General features: G+C 42.9%; 1 protein-coding gene across 5 annotated transcripts in view; it reads right to left on the bottom strand.

The window, feature by feature from the left end:
* The window catches only part of PHACTR2 (phosphatase and actin regulator 2), a 786,224-nt gene that overhangs the window by 11,399 nt on the left and 753,015 nt on the right, over positions 1 to 21,810 (bottom strand). For all 5 annotated transcript variants that reach the window (XM_069235123.1, XM_069235126.1, XM_069235127.1 and 2 more), the window contains 4 exons: positions 18,986 to 19,142; positions 16,388 to 16,443; positions 3,608 to 3,669; positions 776 to 913 (listed from right to left, as the gene is read on the bottom strand). In XM_069235123.1, the coding sequence (XP_069091224.1) occupies positions 776 to 913; positions 3,608 to 3,669; positions 16,388 to 16,443; positions 18,986 to 19,142 (413 nt within the window). The remainder of the gene's footprint in view (positions 1 to 775; positions 914 to 3,607; positions 3,670 to 16,387; positions 16,444 to 18,985; positions 19,143 to 21,810) is intronic.

Below are 21,810 nucleotides of genomic sequence, written 5' to 3'. Positions count from 1 at the left end.
CTCCATAGTGGAGTTAGCAATCCTAGCTGCAATGGCAGTATTCATGGAAATGTCCTTCAGTTGTCAAAGAAATGTCCTTCAGGAAATAACTCACCAATTGTGGTCACCCCCACAACCGGACTCTTTATCTTCTTCATTGGCGTGTTGGTTAATGGGATAAAGTTCTAACAATTGTTCTGGATTATCTATTATGGGACATGAAGAGCACTTCTTCATCGCGTCCCACACCAGTTGTGTACTGGACATCGAGTTTATTTCTGATTGGCTTCTGTGGGGCCTTTATGTTTCAAGCAGGCAGCCAAAGAAGTTTGCAGTGGTGCGGAGTACTGTGGAATGGCTCTGCTATCAATATGTAGCAGGACGGAAATGAAATAATCCGGTGAGGATATCAACTTGAGGTATAGTTGTATCATTTGTGTGCAGGTGGGCTATGGTGACGTGGAAGGCTTATCAAGTGAAGACGAGCAATAACATATTTTACAGGGCAATATGTTTAACCCACTTACTACACTGCCAGACACCAATGTGTCAGTTGCATATCCTTGATAGAGGACAAAAAGTGAGCCCAGAAGACTGTGATTATTTTTAAATTCGCTACAAATTACAGCATACAATTGGAAAAACCTAAATTAGCATGCTCTTTAAAGAAACAATTAGACCAATTTAATAACAAAGACAGCCAAACGTTTTAGGAATCATAGTGCATTCCTGGTTAGAAAGGAAATACAAAATTAAAAGACAGCACAAAATGTTAAATCTCGACATAGGTCCTTGCCTTATCTGCTGGAGTCAGTCTTGCCCAGGGCTTGTCTGCACGACGGTCATAATCCAGGGAATCTGTCACCTCCACATATTCATTGAACCTTAAGATTCTTCTGGCCTGCAATTCTGCCACAGACGGTCTCAGACTGAGCTGTGAGCAGTTGGAAGGGAAACACATGAAGTCGATCAGTGACGAAAAAAGAAAGATGTGCTGTGGGCTGTATTTACAAAGAGCCACGTTCAAACGTTGGAAATCTGTTCAATTAGGTTTCTTCTAACCGAAGAGCAGATGTATAACTTTTTAGGCGTTTACAAAGAAATCAAAGAAGTATTTCAGGAAATGGAAGACATTCATAGCTTTTCAAAATTACTCTAATGCAAGAAATGTTGTGTTTGCAGAATTTCCACCAGGTGAAAAATGCTGCTGGCATAACAAACACAAGCAGAATCGCTTGTAATTTATAATTAAAAAAAACACCACTATGGGGTCAGCATCTGTGCAAGAAGAATGTGAATAACAAGTTGGGGTTATCATCTGTGCCACCAAATTAGCAGGGCTGCACCACCCTCAATCCTACCACTAACCCTAAACATGTAAATTAAAATATATCTCCATTCTGTATCCCAACTGCACCTCAGGAAGGTGACATTTCGCTGCTGTTTATCCTGTTAATCTGTATTAGGAATGTATGTGTACAAGATACTTAGTTTGTGCCCCTAAATAACTCTTCCTTGTGTGAAATGGATTGCTGTACTGTGTACTCCAGTTTCTGACAGTAAACGAATGGTACTGTGGTGTACCTATCAGAATGAAAAGCAGAAAACTGGTCAAGGTACCAAAATATAACTAAAGATAGGTGTCAAAGGCACTGTTCATAGATTTGAATGAAGAGGTGAGTGTGGAGACTTCCTCAGTGCTACTGGAAGAGGGCAATAGACAGCCATGATGGGTGGCTTTGATCTTTTCAGTGCGGGCCATGTGTTCTTTAGAACTAAAGGCTGGCATTTAGACTAAACCATGGTACAGTTTTTATGAAAAGGCTACACAGTGTTCATGAATGAGGCTGTTGCCTGTTAACATAGTACACAGAAGATGCATACAGATGCTTAAATAAGAACTTCTCAAAATGGTAGTGTAACGACAAATCATGCCTCCTGCAGCTAATGTAAGCAAAAAGAACAGATGCTGGACTAAATGCTGAACAATGCTAACAGTCACCCCAGTCACAAAGATCTGGGTTTAATCCATTGTTTTTTTGCCCACCACACTACCCGTTTGGACCCAGCCATATGCAAATCAGTCTTGACCCTGCACCCAGTGGGAACAGTCCAGTCCAAAATGTCAGGTCCGGTTCTCCCTGGACCGGAAACAAGCATCCTGGGACCAGTTTTGGGGTATCATTCCTCATCACCCAGGCTTGCTGGAATCCAGTGGCGCAGTGAGCAAGGGACCCACGTCTGGGCATACCCTTCCCACTTAGGGCGACAAAAGCAAAAAGAACAGATGATGGACGGAATGCTGAACAATGCAAACATTCACCCCCAGGCGCAAAGATCTATGTTTATTTCATTGGTTTTTTTTTGCCCACCATGCCACCCCCGTTTGGACTCAGCCATACGCAAGTTGCAGCTGATGTAGCAAACAAAAGAATCAGCCCCCTCCCCCCTGGCCTCTACAGCATGTCCTCATAAGATTATTCTTCACTATCACTGGATCGTATCTTTTCTCTGTCCCGACTACTTGTTTTAGTTCACGCACTATACAAGATTCTGCTACGTCCTGAATCTACCCTACTATGAGTTTCCCCCCAAAATAAGCATTAAAGACACCACTGAGCATTTTAAATTTGTCTGTCCACACAACACCATTGAATAAAAAGGGTCACTGCATACCTTTTTAAAGAAGGAAGAAAAATGTGCAGTGGGCTGGCAGGATCCTTTCTAAACCCACCCTTATAGAGTCTACTGTTTGTAATATAATCTCCAAACTACTGCAATTGCTGTGATGCAATGACAATGGTCAATCGACTGGTTCACGTTCCAACAATAAGTAAACAGTTCTGTAGCAGGGTTCTGCATATTTCATAGACTGCCTTCACACGTGGATTTGGAGGAGATCGTAAGCCTGTGAAATGAATCTCTCATGCAGAATATCACTGGACTGAGGACTCGTGGAGTTCGTATATTTAAAGTCTGACTTGCTGTGAGAGCTGTGTCTTGCCTTCCTTGTTTCCTTGCTTCTCATGTCTAACTTCTGTGTAGCTGACATTCATGCCTTGATGGCCTCTGTTTGCTTAAACAGGTATGTTCTGGTAGAGTATGACTCTCGCTCGTCTGGAGGATGGGGCGGTTGTGTATGAGAGAGTTTCAGCAAATTGGCAGGTTGCGAGCACACTGCGAATCTCTTGTACAGATCAGACTCTTTCAATGACAGTTTCATAATTTAGAAACATCACCCAATCAAAAATAAATCTATGCAAATACATAATCTCAACATCCCAAACCAAACAAGGGTTTTTGTGGTGGCATTCAGTGACAATACTGGTTACACAGGTTACTCATTTACTGGCATCGAACATTTCAAATAATGAATACCGCCAGTCTGGATTAAAGCTAGCCATAGCCAGGAGAGGAGGAAGGAGCCGTTTAACCACATGACTCCACAAAACAGTGACGAGGACAGTTAAAGAAGCTCAGCCGAATGAACAAACGCTGAAAGCAAATGAGCATCTACCATGGCCCTTCCAATCGCAGGTGCTAAATACTATCCAAAAATAAAAATGGTATCTGCTTTCATCAGTCAGGAAATCTAACACGCGTCTTAACTCAAACATGAGTCAATTACCTTTCTTGTAAGCCTGCGTTTCAGTTCTCTCCTGGCTTCTTGCTCCTCCTCTTCGTTCTTTTCTGTGATGAGAGAATAAATATGTCACCGATGGCCCATTTGTACTGCAGCAAGCTCCCCAAGGCCTCAGAAGCTCGGGTCACCCTGGAGAGTTGAAGGAAGTAGCCACAGGCAAGGGGAGCTGCACACCTTGGACATGATATGTCCACCTCCTGGATAAGCCAATGAAGAATTAAGTCAAGAACTGAGTAGTAAGGGCCGAGATGGCGGAGCAGTGGTGACCACTTAAGTGCACAGTGTTGCTCAATACCAGGCCTTGCACCTTCTAAGGCAGTGATACTCAAAGTATGACCCGGGGCCAGCATGCGGCCCTCCTGACCTTTATGTGCGCCCCCCCATGTGCGGCTCCTTGGTTAACAGCAGCACTGGGCTGCTATTTACTACAATCAGCACGAAAACAAAAAGAGGTTAAATAAATGGGCTGGCATTTTTTTTAAAGGTTAATTGCAGTTAAAGGAAGTAACTAGGGTGTTCTGCATCACTTAACTTTGGGAACTTCGTTCATAAAGAAACCTGGCTTAATACCTGTAAGATTATGATAGTCTCTTCAAAATTCAAGAAGTGTATTTCATTAGCATGCAGAAACGTGTCACCTTAGTAAATCAGATTATATCAGTGCACTGAAAAGTATATATTTTTTTAAAGTGACAATTTTCAATCATGACTGTAAAAACAGTCATGCTTACCCCCACAATGCCAATAGTGAACAAAAAAGCAACTTAGTTGTTATGTGCAGCCTTTGGGTGGCTGTTATACATGAACAACATAATCGTTTATTAAATCAAACACAAGAGAAGGCTTTCTACAGTGCACGTCCTGAAGTCATGTATTTTGAAATCCTCATATTTGATCATGAAGAAAAAGAAGGGCAAGCGAAATAAAACAATCGCCTAGGATCATACAATTTGATCAAGTGGGGAAGCCAGGATTGATTCCAGGTTCCAAATTGTACAATTCAATTCAGCCATTAGATGCACATGCTTTGCTTCTGTACACCCGCTGTAACCCCTGCGCTGTACACCCCCACGCTGCCATCAGTGCGGCCCTCGAGCACACTACCAATCAAACTTTTTGGCCCCTTTGAAAATGACTGTGAGTACCCATGTTCTAAGGTGTCCTGCATGCCAGTGGCGTAATGAAACTTCAGGGGGGGGCCTGCAAAGTACATGGGGGCCTTCCTCCCCCGTGGACCCAGTCAGGGGCCTGCTGCCTGTGCACAGTGCTGAGGGGGTCCCCTAGAGCTCGGGGACCCCAGCATCGCGGGGACCTTTGTTACAGCACTGCTGCATGCCTTGTATCTGTGGCGTGTTTCGTAACAATTATGGACGAAACTAATTTGGCACAACGTTGTGTAAGTGAGGAGACACTTGTACACGCCCCTTTCCTAAAACGCACCACATTGTTACCCCTTTCCCACCAAGAGCCTGGTGCCCCTCTTCCCAGACGTCATATTTGTTCATCCTCACCGGGGCCTGTGTTCTTCCCTCTGGTTCACGTTCACCTGTATGCACTCCCTCCCCACCTCTGATTTACTGCCTGAAAGAGTGGGACTGGGATTGAGTACGAAACGCTCATTGATGTGGTTGCTTCAATGTGATTTAATGTCGTTGTTGCACAGACCCCTGTATGACTGATGGTTACATAGGCCAGCTGGAGAATAGGGCAGGGTAGGCAAACATGAAAATACAATATATGGGATGGAAACACTACGCAATCACATGTACCGTAGGTTTTCCATAGAAGGGACAGCAATAGTAGCAAATATTGATATTCCCGTGGTACGTAAATCTGAGTGCCAAACAATTTGAGCAGATGCCCAAAAGAAAAAGAAAATTGTTCTCAAAACTCTGCTATCAGCTAGCACGCAGCACCTTGGAAACACTATTCCAAGAGGAAGGATACTGTGCTAATAAATCAAGTCAACCAAAAAAAACTAATCAGTTCATTGACATTGCAAAAATGTCATATGTGAGCCACTGAAACGAGAGACATTAAAAAAAAAGAAGTACTTAGTGTGATCAGTGACAGCACAGGAAGTCACCTGTCATAGGACGCGGCCCCCCGATAGGATAAATGTTGTTCCTGGAACATACGGAACATTTTCGAGCAGGCAAGTGGGAGATTTTAAAAAACGTGAGGGGGGGCAGAATATATTTCCCCCGCTGACTTATACTGAAGCAGAGACGATCTGTTGAATCGGGTCTATTGGTGTGTACGCCGACAGACGAGCAGTATTCTTGGCCGTTTAATCACAGCGCAAATAAAAAGAGTCCTAAACTATGTTTTTGTTTGTGCTACGCAAAGCTGCCAAAAATAAACGTGGAGGCCTGTCGCATGCTCTAATCTTCCCCCACCCAAGAACACAAAGTTGTAACTTTTTATGTCAAATGTAATTCATGGAGGGGGAGATTAAAACGTGCAGTTTTACAAAACTCCTAATCGGGGTTCTGCATGCAGGAATTGGAAGGTGGGCGATTAGCCTTCAAACTGGTGGTCTCCCGTTTAAATGGAGGGGGGGGGGGGGCATCTATGTTGGAAGGAAATGGATACAACCTATCCGGAATAATGAGAAAACTGGCTGTCAGGGTTGTAAAAAGGAAGTAAATGGGGCGCAAGCATGACTCGAAGCATAAACATCGTCACAAACAAAAAAGTCCCACTTCATTCTAAATACAGGTCCACACGGGGCACTCTAGTAACCAGGTGCAATGATGTGTCTACATTCCATTATAATGTAGGCACAATACTCAATAATATAAACAAAGGTACACTCTTCCAAATACTCAAGACAGTTTCCACCATGGCGGTAACCATTGTTTCACCACAAAGCCTCAGACACTGCTCAAGGGCCCTTTAACCTGTGTGCACTGTTAGCACAGAGGTAAAAAAAAAAACATATCATGGCGGCAGGAGCCAAGTCAAAAAGGAGGCAAGAAGGTCAGGAGACATAAAAGCAAGGATGGGAACGTAAACTCAGAACAATAAATGGAAAGGTCGCCATACTGCAAAGTTGCAATAGCCTATTTTATATTTAAATGTGTTTTCTGTTTGACAGAACTGAAAGCGGGTCTATGTTCTTAAGAGGGACGGTGAAAATATAATTTTCTAATTAAACGAAAGTGAAATTGAGGGATACGCTCCCGGAGTGACACTTTCTTAAAATATTTCCGGAGGCAGAAACGGAAGTCAAATGGATGAGAAAAACACAATCGACTTGTCAGGATCGTAAACAGATGTGGGAACAGAAAAAGAAGAACTAAGGTAGAAACAGAGACGAGAGCCGAGACAGAAGTATTCGTTATTTTCTTGGTGACTCAATCGCTTTAAGGCCATAGGGTTTCTCTATGCAAAATCTGTTGCTTAGCAGGTCTTTCAGTTTGGGACCAGAAACTGCTTCTGAAATCTAAAGTTTTAGGGTTTTATGCGGCCAACACCAGTCCAGCTGCACTTCTGTCCCTTGCACTGGTGTGCTTTCTCTCCACTTTGCCTTCTCGGAGACGTATTCTGTTGTGAAGGATCTGAATGATGAACGAAGTATAATCAAGATGATGTTGGGCCCTACGATTCTGGGGCAAAAGCCTATGCTCTTTCTGTCTCCTGCGTCGCTAATACTTCCAACCCATGGGTAGATTCAACAGCAAAAGAAAAAAAAAACAGCTTTCTACAGCTGAATTGTGCATTAATTCCAGAAAAGGCATTCAGAACGCAAAGCTTGCATAGTGGCTAATGTAGGTGCATTGCAGACCTCTTCAACGGGAAGGTAACAGGAGAATACCTGGGTGGTGTCCATCAAGACAATCTGATGAAAGACACTGACCCTATAGAAAATAACAGATAAATATGGGGGATGCGGGTGGTGATATGGCAACAGTGGCCTTCAAAGCAGACTTGTCTGCATCTCGGTCACCTTGGGCCACGAAGAACTGATGCCCAGATTATAAATCGCTCATTCTGGCTAGATGAGGTGGACTCAAAAAATGCACCTAAAGTAATGCTGAGCAGCATCTCCTCAGCCAATGAGCTGTTTGGGAACAGAAAGATAAATCTCAATTTTTTAGAGTAAATTCAGCACCTTTTCATGATGGGTAGGTTTGTACTAAGCACACATCCTATAGTTGATGTAAAACAAGGTATGTTTCAGAAGGACCCTGTACTTGCAAACATAACTTTCATGTAACAGAAAGATAAAGTCTTAAGGACTGCGTGTGAAAGATGATTAAAGTATGTCAGTGTCCCAGTTCACAGAAGAGCAATCAACAGGGGCCGGCAGAACATATTTAAGAAGCCAATCAAATGGCGTTTGATGACCAAATTAACAGGAAAGGGGTTTAAAGCTTCTGTGTAAAGCCCAATACCAAAGCCACAACCTCTGGTCCTTGTGCTGGATTTTTCCCCAGAACATCTAGAGGAGCCACAGTGAGTGAAGTCTAGACCCCAAGGAGCTAGTCACTCAAATGAGCAATGGGAGGGGGGAATGGAGGATTCTCAGTTCAATTATGGTCAGCCAGTTATGCCTCAAAATGACACCATTCTTAAGAAAATAAGGGAAAACTGTCTAAGGCAGGGAAAGGCTAAGACCAGCAGGATAAATGAACACACTGGGCTATCATGAATGTCTTTGAGGGGCTCCTGGGAGAAAGAGAGCAGGAATGGACACAGAAACTTTTTCTGACCAGTTCAGGACGAGCGTCCCTCCTAGTAATATTGGGCCTTTGCCATGCTGTGTTGCAAAAATCTATATTCAGGCATGCCCAGACAATCATCTCAGGGTTCAGCGAGGAGAAACTGCAACATTTGCGTCATGGCTTAAACGATAGTCATTATACATGCCACATCACCCTCTCTTTGAATGTCTGCATCATCAGCAATGAGTAGTAGCTAGTGACTTAACTACCTGGGAAGCCACTATGACTTTTTAGCCTCAGTAGTTTTAAACGTTCCTTTGAAACATATCCCCCATATTGAGATTAAAGGCGATGAGGGACTGTCAAGAGCTTGGCTTGAAAAGCGGCCCTAGCCTTGAAAGACGGGGAAGCCCTGCCTAACTGGAAGGTGGTCTGATCTGTACCGACTGAATGAAACTCAGTCATGTGGCAGCTACTTACTCTCTTCCCTTACTATAGCACCTCTTCCATTGCAGGATCAAATTAATTATTCCTAAAGAAAGGTGCCATAATTATATCCTGGGCATCCTCTTATTCCTGAAGCATTCAAACTCTGTCATCAGAGTTCCTAGAAAGCTCAAGCCGGGAAGATTCTCCATGTTTCCACCAGGCCTTCTGTTTCTAGGCTAAAAGCTGCAGAATTTCAGTGTTGAGTTGTCTAAAGATATACTTCTATTCTATGTACAGATGAAGGAAAGAGGCATAATATTGAAAACCATATCAAAGTTATATACCACAGCTTGCCATTACTGAACTGGCTTTTGTTTGCATCCCGCATTGTCCATATAGGAGGGAAACGCTTTGCCATTTAAGGAGGTTGCCATGTCTCCATGGACCCTCCAGCTCAAGCAGGAGATGGAGGACATAGAGTCAAATATGGTATTATCCTTGTGAGGTCTATAATTTTTGTCCAAAGACTTACACACTACTAACTAAGAGAGAGGCTTTTCCCTCAATCGCTCTTCCTATTTAAGGGCTGTGCCTTATAAGGCAGGGCTGGTTTAATGGTGTACCATGGTAGCTTTCAGCACATGATTAGATAGCCCATCAAGTGCCTGTTCTAGGACAGTAATTGTCTAAGGGTCGTATGAATCCTTGTGGCCATCAGTACATCGATCATCAGTGTCCCAGAAACTATTATGACCAGCCAACCATGGTCTCTGGTGAGAACGTGGCTGAGGAGATGAATCATCCTCTACAAACATCCAGCCAAAAGACTGGGCTTTGGGTCAGTGCGGAGAGCATCAAAAACAAGGTTGATGCTGAAAGCAATGGTAGTAGAAACTCCTAAAATGCTTTACTCAAATAAGGCAGTCAGTGCAAACCGTAATACTGGTGCCTGATACGTATGAGGAGGGCCTGAACCTGAAGAATCTGCTACTGCACATTCCCCCTTTTCACAGAACTCAAGAGATCCAAGAGAAAAATTGACGCTAGGAGGGAACAAAAAAGGTGGCATAGCTGCTAACTGCTCCAACTAGAGCCTGTGTCTCTGGACCTGTCTCAATGCTCTGAATTCTACTATGAATCGTCAGAGAACTGCAACACAACTAGAATGGATTCAACCTTCACTGACAGAGGGACACCCAGTATGAAAAAATGTACTAAAGAGGTCTGATTGTAACGCACCACGGGTCCTGAAGAAGGGGTGAAGGAGGAAGGCCATCTTTAAGGCATTAATTTCAACCAAGAGAGTCAGGTGAAGGGGAGAGGTAAGTATGGTCATGTACTCCTAAGTCTGAGAATGCTGTCTTAAAAAATTAACAGCACAAACTGCTGTGGGCAATTGATTAATGACCGGACTTTGGTCGAAACCTGTAAGAAGTCTGAGTCTTCTAATTTCTTGTGGTACAGGCCTCCTCTCAGCAGCCTCCTCCCTCTCACTCTTTTGCATGATGATAGTGTGGGACGTATCCAACGGGGCGGAAGACTCTTGAGCAGGACATGGCAGGCCAAAATTCAATCAACAAGTTGGCACCCACAGGAGGAAGCTACTTTGGATCTCTAGTGCAATCCCCATGCCACAGGAGTGCCTAGGAACTTGGTTGACTGAAAAACACCCAGGGAGAAATATGATGTTTGCGTACAATCATATCTGTGCCACTGCACATGGGGGGGGGGCAACATCAATATCAGTCCCACAGTACAAAGACTGCTATGCTCAGATGGCAGGATAAACTCGATGTGACGATGCAACACGTTTGAGGCCATCAGGACAGTGCATTAAAGTGACTTAGATGAACTGGAAGGAAAAGTACAGTGAGAAAAATCAAAAGATTGTGTAACACGGAAGGAAATTCTCAAAACCTTGGGCACGTGAAAAAGCAGGTTCCAATCAACACATTGTTTACAAAACGAGTGAAAACCAGTTTCTGAACCAGTTTCTGTTCCAGATGCTAAAGGCTTAGTTTTAAGTAATGTGTTATTTTGAGCAGCAACAAAGCACCCTGTAAATACTATTGTTGCAGATACAGCATTGGAACAGTGCACGTTACCACACCTTTCTTGGCTTCACACATCACAATGCGGCATAACATGTAACGTTTTGCATCTTTCAAACCATTTTTTTTTAAAAATCTGACACACTTCGCCAAGGTTTTCCAGATGAAATGTGTCTAGAGAAAACTCGCATCCCGTATCAGGTGTAAACTCCCATTTGTACCCAAATTGGATTCCAGTGGGACTCGAAATCAGACGACCCTAACTGGAGATTACCTCACTTACTGGGAGTAAGTGAGGATCTGTAAGAGGAGGGACTAGAGAATTGTGAAGCACAACCTTACGTTACATGTGTGATGTTCTACGGCTTCCCATTTGCTTTAAATGGATTTGCCTAGTAAGAGAACAAAATACTTGTTTTAAAGGTACAAATACAGATTCTGTTTTTCATAAATTTCCAAAATAACCGTGTGGGCAGTGTTGCGGAAGAAACCGCCAATGCATTTTTGGGCTATCCTTCAACACGTGATCTGACAAAGATGGCGTTAAAAAAAACACCTTTCTGTGCAGAATAAGGAATGTGGAAGTCTGGTAAGTTTTGCGACTAAAGCAGCTCGCGGCCTACGGGTGAAAGAGGATTTGGCATGGAATTTTCCTCTCTCCAAAATACACAATCATTTTTTTCACTATGTTCCTCGGGGGAGGCTTGTGTTTAGATTACTTTCTAACCCCGCGACGGAAATTAACGGGAAAGGACAAACAAAGAGCTGAGATTCCGGGCTCTTGTGGAAAACGGAAGAAAGACTACGTTCACGTGTCTCCTGCAATGTTACGGAGACGTTATTAACTTTCCTCCAATGGACGCCAGGCGTTGCAGCCGCTTAAACAAAGTCCTGGTCGCGGAGGACAGACTGGGAGTCTCCGTTTACATCACATAAAATGCGCAAACGGTAAATCTAAAGTATTTTGACAGCTGAGCAGGCTTTCGGATAGCTTCACTGCAATCCAACACCGCAGTCCCGTGGTGGGTACAGTGTACTGGAACTCAATGCTGCAGGAGAATACGGCGGCCCTGTTCAGCACTGCCTTTTCAAGTCCATGTCCGCAGAGCAGTCGAGATTGCCGCGGCGTGACAACAGAAGGGATACACACATGTCTTCACCCTGGGGTTAATACGTTAACTTGAGATACTACGAACGTACATCTTACACAGGCAGCGCACTTCTAGTGACAGACATCCATTTCAATGGTAAGATGGCCGACGCTTGGCGCCTTACCGTTCATTACAGTTAGATGGACGCATTCCGCTTAATCCATCTAGTATGGCCGCCAGTGTGATAGGGGAATTTAGTTCTTAGCAGTCAAGAGAATCAAAAATGATAGTTGACAGATTTGACTGGCCCCTGTAGCGCCAATTTACAGGTCTGAGGGAAGAGTCTGTAGCGTCCACATGCATCCTTCAGGGAAGGATCTAGGCTGCATGGCATACCCACTATTTAAGTAAATCACACGGTCTTTCATCTCTCCCCTCTATCATTTGCTGTGCATGCTACAACACAGAACCATATCTTCAGCACTCAAAACAATCCAGGACCCTCCCCCAGTCATCTCACATCTAGAAATACATTAGAATAAAAAAAAACTCTTGTTCTGGGCCACAGTACATTTAAAACTTTGATAATACCTTGCTTAGTCTGTGCTTGCCTTTGGTGATAGATTTCCGAATGTTTTGTATCTTTTATTGTTACGGGTAATTGGAGCTCTGGCGTCATCCAGCTGGCTTCTGGCACAGATGGGAGTTTTGACTGCTCCGTTCGGATGCTGTCATGGATTGAAGTCAGCCATCAATTAAACTATTGAACTGAGATTGCTGGTTTGACGGGCAAGGAGGCTAAAAATTGAGGAAGGAGGAGGGCCTGAACAACCAACAGCTCCTCCTGTGTCATTCTGGCAATGGCAGACGGGCTCTCATTGGAAGCTGTGGGCCCCTCAACTATTTTAAGAGTCGCACAGCTCCAACATCAACTGAATTACATGAAGAGGTTGGGGTTTGGGCTGACAGAGGCACGTGCTGTAGCGAAGCTGCAAAGCGTAGGAGGAATAGGGGCCCGATGTTGGAAATGCCTTGGCCGTGAACTTCAGCGTTGCCATAATGACTTCAATCCAAGTCTCCCCTCTACTAATAACTGGATGCTCCACCACTCAACTGCCCATCGTTATCTCCCCTTATTCCAGTGCTCTGCAGGAAGTGTGAGGAGATAGCAGCATTATCTCAAGCGCCAACATAAATCAATAAATGAGAAGTGCGATGCCGCTGATGCTTTCGTAAACAAAACTGTTATTGGTTGTGTTGTAAGTGATATTATCAGTTTTGGCAAGTTTTGGCAGACCAAAGTACATGCATCAACACTGTTACTTCTGATGTCTTAAATAAATGCATTGGCAAGATTACCAGTGATGTCCTGGTATATCTAAGCTCAACATCTGTCTCCACGTACAATGTCGATACCTCAAAATGACTTTAATTTTAAAGAATTGCTGCCAGAGGGGAGGGCAAAAAATCATGAAATCCAAAAGGATGAGCGTTTCATAAGCACAGGGCACAATGCTGCCACACAGTAACTTATTTTATAAGCTGCAGACAGAAGTCTGCACGTCTGCCCATAATCAACAGCACGTAATGCATTTTGTGCCCACATTTAAAAAATCGTTCTCCAGCGTGTCATTTCGGATAGTTTGTTTTGCTTGGGGCTCTGGTATTCAATCCAAATTAAGGTGGTGATTTAGGATGGCAGTGACGCATCGCATCTCAGTATAACGCTTATTCCCGTGTACTTGCGCATTTGTTCATTTCTGATTGCCTGTTTGCCACCTGATGCTGTGTTGGAAGCATGCATGGACCCCATTAAGGGGCTTGCCCCTTGCGACCCCTGGCACTGCCTTTCAGAACCCTGGCCTCAGAGGTGGCAAAATCAGTGCCTTGAGCGCAGGGGCAGCTCGTCCTAACGGATGTCGGTTGGGACTCCATTTTCCTGGTTTTCTGTCAATGTTTCTTATTACACAACTAGTGATTTATGTAATGAAAATGGAGTATAATTCGTTAGCATATGACCATATCTGACAGCTAAGGCAAGTAAAAAATGCTTTAAACTATGTGTGGTATGCATGCATGCGGGTGAGTGTGTGTTACGGAAGAGAGAGAGAGGGTGGGCATGTGTGTGTATGTGCACGCATGTGCGTGTCACAGTGAAGGTAGGGTGACCCGAATTTTAAAGTAAAACAACAGGACATTTCATGAAAATATAAAAGGAACTACACTTTTTCTTCAACTGAGCGCGCAGAATGAAAGCGGTCATCAGCATAGCACTAACAACATAAATAAAATGCATTTTTTACAGCCAGTATAATGCCTTTTAATTCATACGCTTTCTTATAACAGCTGCAGACTATCTCTGCTTTGGAAAACATATAAAGGCACCTCTCATTGTTTTTCGGCGCTTTCTCTAAAAACCGGGACATAAGCTATATTTCCCAAAGTCTGCCGTGACAGCTGGTGAAAAACCGGGACTGTCCCGGCAAATCCGGGACACCTGGTCACCCTAGAGGTCAAGTGGCATGTGATGTAACTTCCGCTACCCCTGGCATTTTTGTGAATTGACACTCATGGAAGAATGAACAGAAGATAGCACTCTACATTTCCAGGGCAAACATGGGATACGTAGGGCCAGTTTACTGCCATCCAATACAACGGGTAATAAATACACTGCTCAGCGCCACAACAGGTGGTGAAGTAGTACTGTATTGTGGTTGCATTTAAATATCGTCTCATCCCTGTGATGAGGTGCCTAAATGTAGCCGCACATGGGTAGCACACCACTCCCTGGGAGTGCTTTGGATGGAAGCGTGTGTTTGTCATGTGGTCTACATGGGTAGTTTCTGTAGCAGTCATGCGTTTATTCTGTTTTTGTCACTACGCCTTTACGTGAGTTCACGTGAAGAGCAGTGAGAGAGAAGGTGCTTGAGCGTTAGATGCTAATACAGGGATCCAAGCAGTGCTTTAAATGGGCCAGTACTAAGTACCGACACTTCATATGTTTACCGACCCGAGCACCGGCACCTTTCCACTGACAAGGAGTACCGGTACTCATGAAAGATACTTGTACTAGTGCTGCTGAGCTCGAAGCTGTCAGAGTGGAGTCCGCACTCCCTTCTGCCAGAGCGCCTCTCTAGGCCTCTGCTGAGCCTTTCAGCAGCGGCTCCTTGCATTACGCCAGTTATGTCCGGGTGTTGGGAAGGTCACCGTCCCGCTGTGTTTGAGAGAGTAGGGCCCATCGAGGGACTGTCTGTCAATCACATTCACACTGTTGTTGTGCAGTAACTCAGGAATAACCCTAAGTGAACCTTCTATGTGAGTACGTGTCTGTGTGTGAGAAAGAAGCGGGATCAGGGAGGAAGAGAATCAGGACACTCTCGGGAAAGTTTCCAAGAAATGCTTGAAATACTTGGTGTGTGCATGTCTGTTTGTTCCGTGTATATGTGTGAGCACTCAAGAATATCAAAGTATTGTGCCAAATGCAAGCAAGTAGGAACAGTACAAGAAGCTACAAATATTGCAGATAAAGAAAACATTAACATGTCATGTTTGTCCTTCATTTTGTGTAATGAGTTAACACTTTCTGTTTATATTGATACATGTCTCACATGTTTTGGTATCTCCTGCAACTGGTATGGAACTCACTATTAATGCTGCTATTCCAGAGTCTTTTGTCTTGGCGCACACTGATTATTAGCCTGAAAGTGCTAATAGTGCAGTAGATGGCTTGGCTGCATTCGTGCTTTAAAAGGGCCTGTTTCCAGCAGGTCTTCACACTACTCTTTATTAGCATGTTAGCATATGTAGCTGTTAATCTGCACAAATGGGAAGTTTGAGACTACTTTCAAGGGCAATGCAAGGGCAAAATGAATACTCAATTGATATGTATTTTTATCATCATGTCTTGCCCCGCCTCTAACCCTGCCCACTAGCCACACCCCTAGCTCAATTTAATGGGTACCTGCACTTATTTTTTCCCCATTTAAAGCACTGGATCCAAGGAAGTGTCCGAAGGCAGTGTGGTCTATGTGGGAAGTGTTTTAGAGTTGTGCGGCTTTGGCAGAGACTGCTCAAGAGCAAATTGTGAGAATAAAGAGTTGCACATGTGCATAGTCCCCAGGGTTAGAGTGGTCTGTATTAAGCAGTACACTAGAATGAACAAGAAGCTCTGAGAACGGTCAGGGGGGGTGGGGGGGGGGGGGGGGCAACAGGAGAGAAGAGGGGACAAATGCTAGACCTAGGCCCTATCTTGCAGTAAAAGGCCCAAATAGGGAAGACACAACCGGAAGACTTTCTAAACCTATACATTCTTTAACTATACAATCAGAGAGGAGAGATACAACCATCCAAAGATGAGAGAGAGGCAAACCAAGGTTAGAGCGGAAGAGAGAAACAGAGGGCAAGGTCTTGGTCACTTGGCCGTAAAAGGGGGCAAATTTAGAGATGAGAGGGTCTGTGAAAGTGGTCACTATTGCTCAAACGGATGTACAAGCAACATGAATTTCACGTAGTACATTAGCTTACGTTTCAGGATATTTCTTTGCTCCAGCTCTTCAGTTGTGGGCCTTTGGCTGAGTCTCCTGTGGTTAAAAAAAGTAACAGTGGTCACGGTGTATAATTATTACATAATATACCAGCCACAGAAAACACAAAAAGGTTGTATCATTGTGTAGGTATCACATCAAATTGCCTGGTCTTAAAAAAACAGACAGACAAGGATATTTTTGGTTCTTGTAATTATTTTTACTTTCAGAACTAAGAACTACTTTAAATTGCAACTCTAGCTATTCATAGAATAATGTTAGTTTTTTGCACTCCTTCACATTTCCCTCAGTGGATATTGCATCCCACACAAAATGGACCCAGAGCCACTTGAGCATGACTCTAACCATGAATTAAAATAAAACCCCCTTGTAGTTCGGCATTTTAATATTTGGGACAGCCAAACTATATATGCTCTTTACATAATCAATCCATGACATAAGAACTGCCACATCAGCTATTATTTGTTGTGTAATTTTAATAAAATAAAATAAAATCTGAATGCACGGATGTAAAACCCACTGTTCACTTTGCACCCACACTTTCATCTTCAGAAACTAGTGGTGGAGAGAACCAAGTTGTTGAGGCCAAATTTCTGTCAGGAGAGCTCGTCTGAATTCCTCACACCAAAATCTGTATTACTTGGACTTAGTTTAAAAACGTTTTGCACATCCATTTCTAAATCAAGACTAAAGGAGAAGAGAAATGCCAGTTATGTTCTTCAGATAAAGGATGGATTTTGATCAACATAAGTGTCATCAGCATACCTGCAAAACAAAATACCAAGATGTAGTAGTAACTCCACCAAAGGAGCCAAACCGAGATTAGGACTGACTCAAGTGATACTCCATAGGTCAGTGCGTGAGGTTTCCATTTAAACGGTTGTAGGTGAATTATTTATTATCTACCCTTCAAAAAAACGTCCAGCCATTTAATGCAAGCCTGCTTTATCCCGGCACTTCTGTAGCCTCTTTATCAAGGTGTCGTGGCCGACTGTATTGAGCACCATTGACAGGCCTAATCGGATCGCTGTCATGTAACTCACCATTCCTGCCTTCAATCCAGTTGCATCCAACAGAACAGTCCTGACAGTCTCAATTCCCTGAGCAGGACGGAAACCTGCCCTATGTATACAAAGGACTTTATCTTCTTACAGGTGCAGCTGTTTTGTAACTACTCTCCCTTCGTTCAATGACGACGATAACTGGGCATATCTAAGAGGGTTTGCCTAATGTTTTTAGTAGAGGGACAACCATAGCAGTTTTGCATTCAGGAGGAATATTTCCAGTCATGATAGACACGACTCAGAAGCCAGTCCTTAACTGGGCTAATTGGGAGAATTCCTTCATAAACGTGGGGGGGGGCACATACCAAAGGAAAAGTCAAAGGGTGGCTAATAACAACCGCTGTTATTCACTCTTCAGATATTACAGGGACAAAGCTAGGAAGAACCTGAATCTGTACATCATTTCCGACTTGGTTAATATCTCCTACGTCTTCGGTAAGTCATTTTTTACCTTCTTATAGTTCATAGAAAGATGTTTCCATTTTAAAGTTCATAGAAAGATGTTTGCATTGTAAAGTTTGTGTGTGGAAAAGTGAACTGCCACTTGAGTCACATGTTTCTTGTGCAACCGATGGTGTAGTCTTCTTTGTCTCAGGATTCAGAATCCTGTTTACTATCCAGCATATTTGTGTCTGTGGGGTTCTATATCCCATTGGGTTAAGTTATTCTATTATTACCTTCAATAGAGCAATATATTGGAAATAATAAAAAAAATTGGGGGGATATCCTAGTACCATACCTTCTCTGAGTTTTCATCAGTTATTTAAGAATTGGTGGGAAAGGGGCTGGGAGACCTGCCCTCACCGGAAGTCAGCTGACTACTAATAGCAGTTGGCAAACAAGATAGCGGTGTATGAGACATGAATCCCATCAAAAGCAAGTGCAGAGCCAGGAAAACATCTGAGTAATTTGAATCAAAATCTTCAGCATGTAGGCTTTGCCCTCTCATTCTGGATGCACCTGGCCATTGCACCAGAGTACACACATATATGTAAATCTTGATGCTAGACCAGAGTATTTTCAAATGTGTTTATGCGGTCCGGCACCTCCAAGAACCACTCTTCCTAAAAGTATCTGAAGGACGAACGACTGTTCAAGAACACAGCACATAAAGAAACCCATATCCACAACACCTGAACTTGTCAGGTCTCAGTATCCAACAGCAGTGCTTTCTGTGCTTGCTCTGTAAGCAATATACTACTGCCTGATTTGCCTACTTTTTAGCACAGGTGTGGCACAGAGTTCTCAGTGCCATTCCTAGGGATGTTTCACCACTAGTTTGGAGCAAGATGGTGCATGCAGTGGAGCCACCAAGGTTCCTCTGCAGAGAGTACAGTGTTTAATTCTAGCAGTGAAAAGGTGGATTTCATGTGTCATATTTCTATGCTCTTGCTGGGACAGGACCCTCCCGTCCATCTTTAGCACCAATACGTCTGAAGCCACCCAGTTTACGGCTTAAAGATGATTTGGATGCGATCAAACATTTTACCATGAACTTGTACATAAACTGATACCTCACTAGCTTTGTTCCAATTTGTTGCCACTTCTCCTGTCGCTCTTCCTCTGAAGTCCGCTGCAAAATGTTTTTATCTTCTAGCTCCTTCTTGGAGGGTCTGTTGCCAAGTTTGATTGCAAGACTGTCTTTTCGACGAATTTTGCTTGCTAGCGAGCCTTCAGAAAAAAAAGAATCATGCAGAACTTCAAGTTACATGTTTCAAATAATTGGACCTTACAGTAACTGTATTTACTCCAAAAGCAAAACTGAGATTTTGCCTTGTTTTAAGCCAGGAATATAACAAAGAATATTTAACAGCTAAGGTCATTCTAAGCCCTAAACTAATGCATTTCTTATAATAAAACATTTGTGACTATATGACACATAACATATGAAATACCGCATTTCAATATAAAATATAAAAAAAATAATGCACATACATGTTTTCATCAGCATCCTACAATAATAAAGTCAAAGACTGGACTTCCTTTTGAATTCTAAATCATTGGTTTCTCTTTACTAAGGAACAGACCACTAGTAATTTTAAAGAATATTATCACTATCAACTACAATTTATTTAGAATCGCAAGTCCATTAAACATTTTTCATTTTCAAAACAATGGAAATATTAAATATTATCCCATTTAAAATATAACTAATAATACTCAAAACAAATGATTTAATGTTACAAACATAAGAAATAGAGCATTTAGTTTGCATTAACTAATTCACATAAGGTAAACATAACTGACTCCTTTTCAAAACAGAGAGAACATAGAAATGAATGCCTCGGGCACCACCTGTATACCTAACTAATATTGACTTTAAATATCACTTCCTCACAACCACATCAGGACAAAGCACCAAAATACACAAGATATTTTGAGACACTCTTTGTGAAAACATACACTTGGGTAAAGATATTCAAATTTTGAATTCTTTTTTGTTGATTTTTTTGTCCCATTCGCTACAGCAAAAGATTAAAAAAATGGGGGAGGGGATTTGGGGGGATTTGACACACACAACTGCTAGTCTGCGGTTCTAAATGATCCTTTAAAAGTGCGTCAAAGAAAAATGTATCTTAATAAACATCTGTAGATGTTTTAAACACCAACTCCACTCTTTTTATCTCGCAGGTTCTTTTTTTCTTTTTGCACAAAATGTGTATTACTCCTAATTACTATTTCATGATCAAATTCCAGCCCATATTTGCAAAAGAGGTAAATACAGTAAAGACAGTTTTCCATTAAGAGGATGGAACCTTTGCCCAATAAGCTGTTGGCATCAGCTTTGATGTGAATCTTCCAAATTTCCTGTTAAAGAAACTAAGCCCCTTCGTGATCACCATTCACTGACTAAAACAACTGTTACTGCTCTTAAAATGACTATTTTACATTTAAGGCAACACCCAAATATTTATGTGATAAAACCTTTTTCAAAATCACAATCAAATGTTCACTGCTATATGTATTTCTTCCTTCCCAAATCCATTTCCTGCAGTCTTAAGGTGTTGACTGTTAATTTATTTAACTTGGAATATCTGTTAAATGTACAGGGAGTGCAGAATTATTAGGCAAATGAGTATTTTGACCACATCATCCTCTTTATGCATGTTGTCTTACTCCAAGCTGTATAGGCTCGAAAGCCTACTACCAATTAAGCATATTAGGTGATGTGCATCTCTGTAATGAGAAGGGGTGTGGTCTAATGACATCAACACCCTATATCAGGTGTGCATAATTATTAGGCAACTTCCTTTCCTTTGGCAAAATGGGTCAAAAGAAGGACTTGACAGGCTCAGAAAAGTCAAAAATAGTGAGATATCTTGCAGAGGGATGCAGCACTCTTAAAATTGCAAAGCTTCTGAAGCGTGATCATCGAACAATCAAGCGTTTCATTCAAAATAGTCAACAGGGTCGCAAGAAGCGTGTGGAAAAACCAAGGCGCAAAATAACTGCCCATGAACTGAGAAAAGTCAAGCGTGCAGCTGCCACGATGCCACTTGCCACCAGTTTGGCCATATTTCAGAGCTGCAACATCACTGGAGTGCCCAAAAGCACAAGGTGTGCAATACTCAGAGACATGGCCAAGGTAAGAAAGGCTGAAAGACGACCACCGCTGAACAAGACACACAAGCTGAAACGTCAAGACTGGGCCAATAAATATCTCAAGACTGATTTTTCTAAGGTTTTATGGACTGATGAAATGAGAGTGAGTCTTGATGGGCCAGATGGATGGGCCCGTGGCTGGATTGGTAAAGGGCAGAGAGCTCCAGTCCGACTCAGACGCCAGCAAGGTGGAGGTGGAGTACTGGTTTGGGCTGGTATCATCAAAGATGAGCTTGTGGGGCCTTTTCGGGTTGAGGATGGAGTCAAGCTCAACTCCCAGTCCTACTGCCAGTTCCTGGAAGACACCTTCTTCAAGCAGTGGTACAGGAAGAAGTCTGCATCCTTCAAGAAAAACATGGTTTTCATGCAGGACAATGCTCCATCACACGCGTCCAAGTACTCCACAGCGTGGCTGGCAAGAAAGGGTATAAAAGAAGGAAATCTAATGACATGGCCTCCTTGTTCACCTGATCTGAACCCCATTGAGAACCTGTGGTCCATCATCAAATGTGAGATTTACAAGGAGGTAAAACAGTACACCTCTCTGAACAGTGTCTGGGAGGCTGTGGTTGCTGCTGCACGCAATGTTGATGGTGAACAGATCAAAACACTGACAGAATCCATGGATGGCAGGCTTTTGAGTGTCCTTGCAAAGAAAGGTGGCTATATTGGTCACTGATTTGTTTTTGTTTTGTTTTTGAATGTCAGAAATGTATATTTGTGAATGTTGAGATGT

The sequence above is a fragment of the Pleurodeles waltl genome, chromosome 5, assembly GCF_031143425.1.
Source record: "Pleurodeles waltl isolate 20211129_DDA chromosome 5, aPleWal1.hap1.20221129, whole genome shotgun sequence".
Taxonomy (NCBI): domain Eukaryota; kingdom Metazoa; phylum Chordata; class Amphibia; order Caudata; family Salamandridae; genus Pleurodeles; species Pleurodeles waltl.
This window is presented reverse-complemented; position numbering and strand designations above follow the sequence as displayed.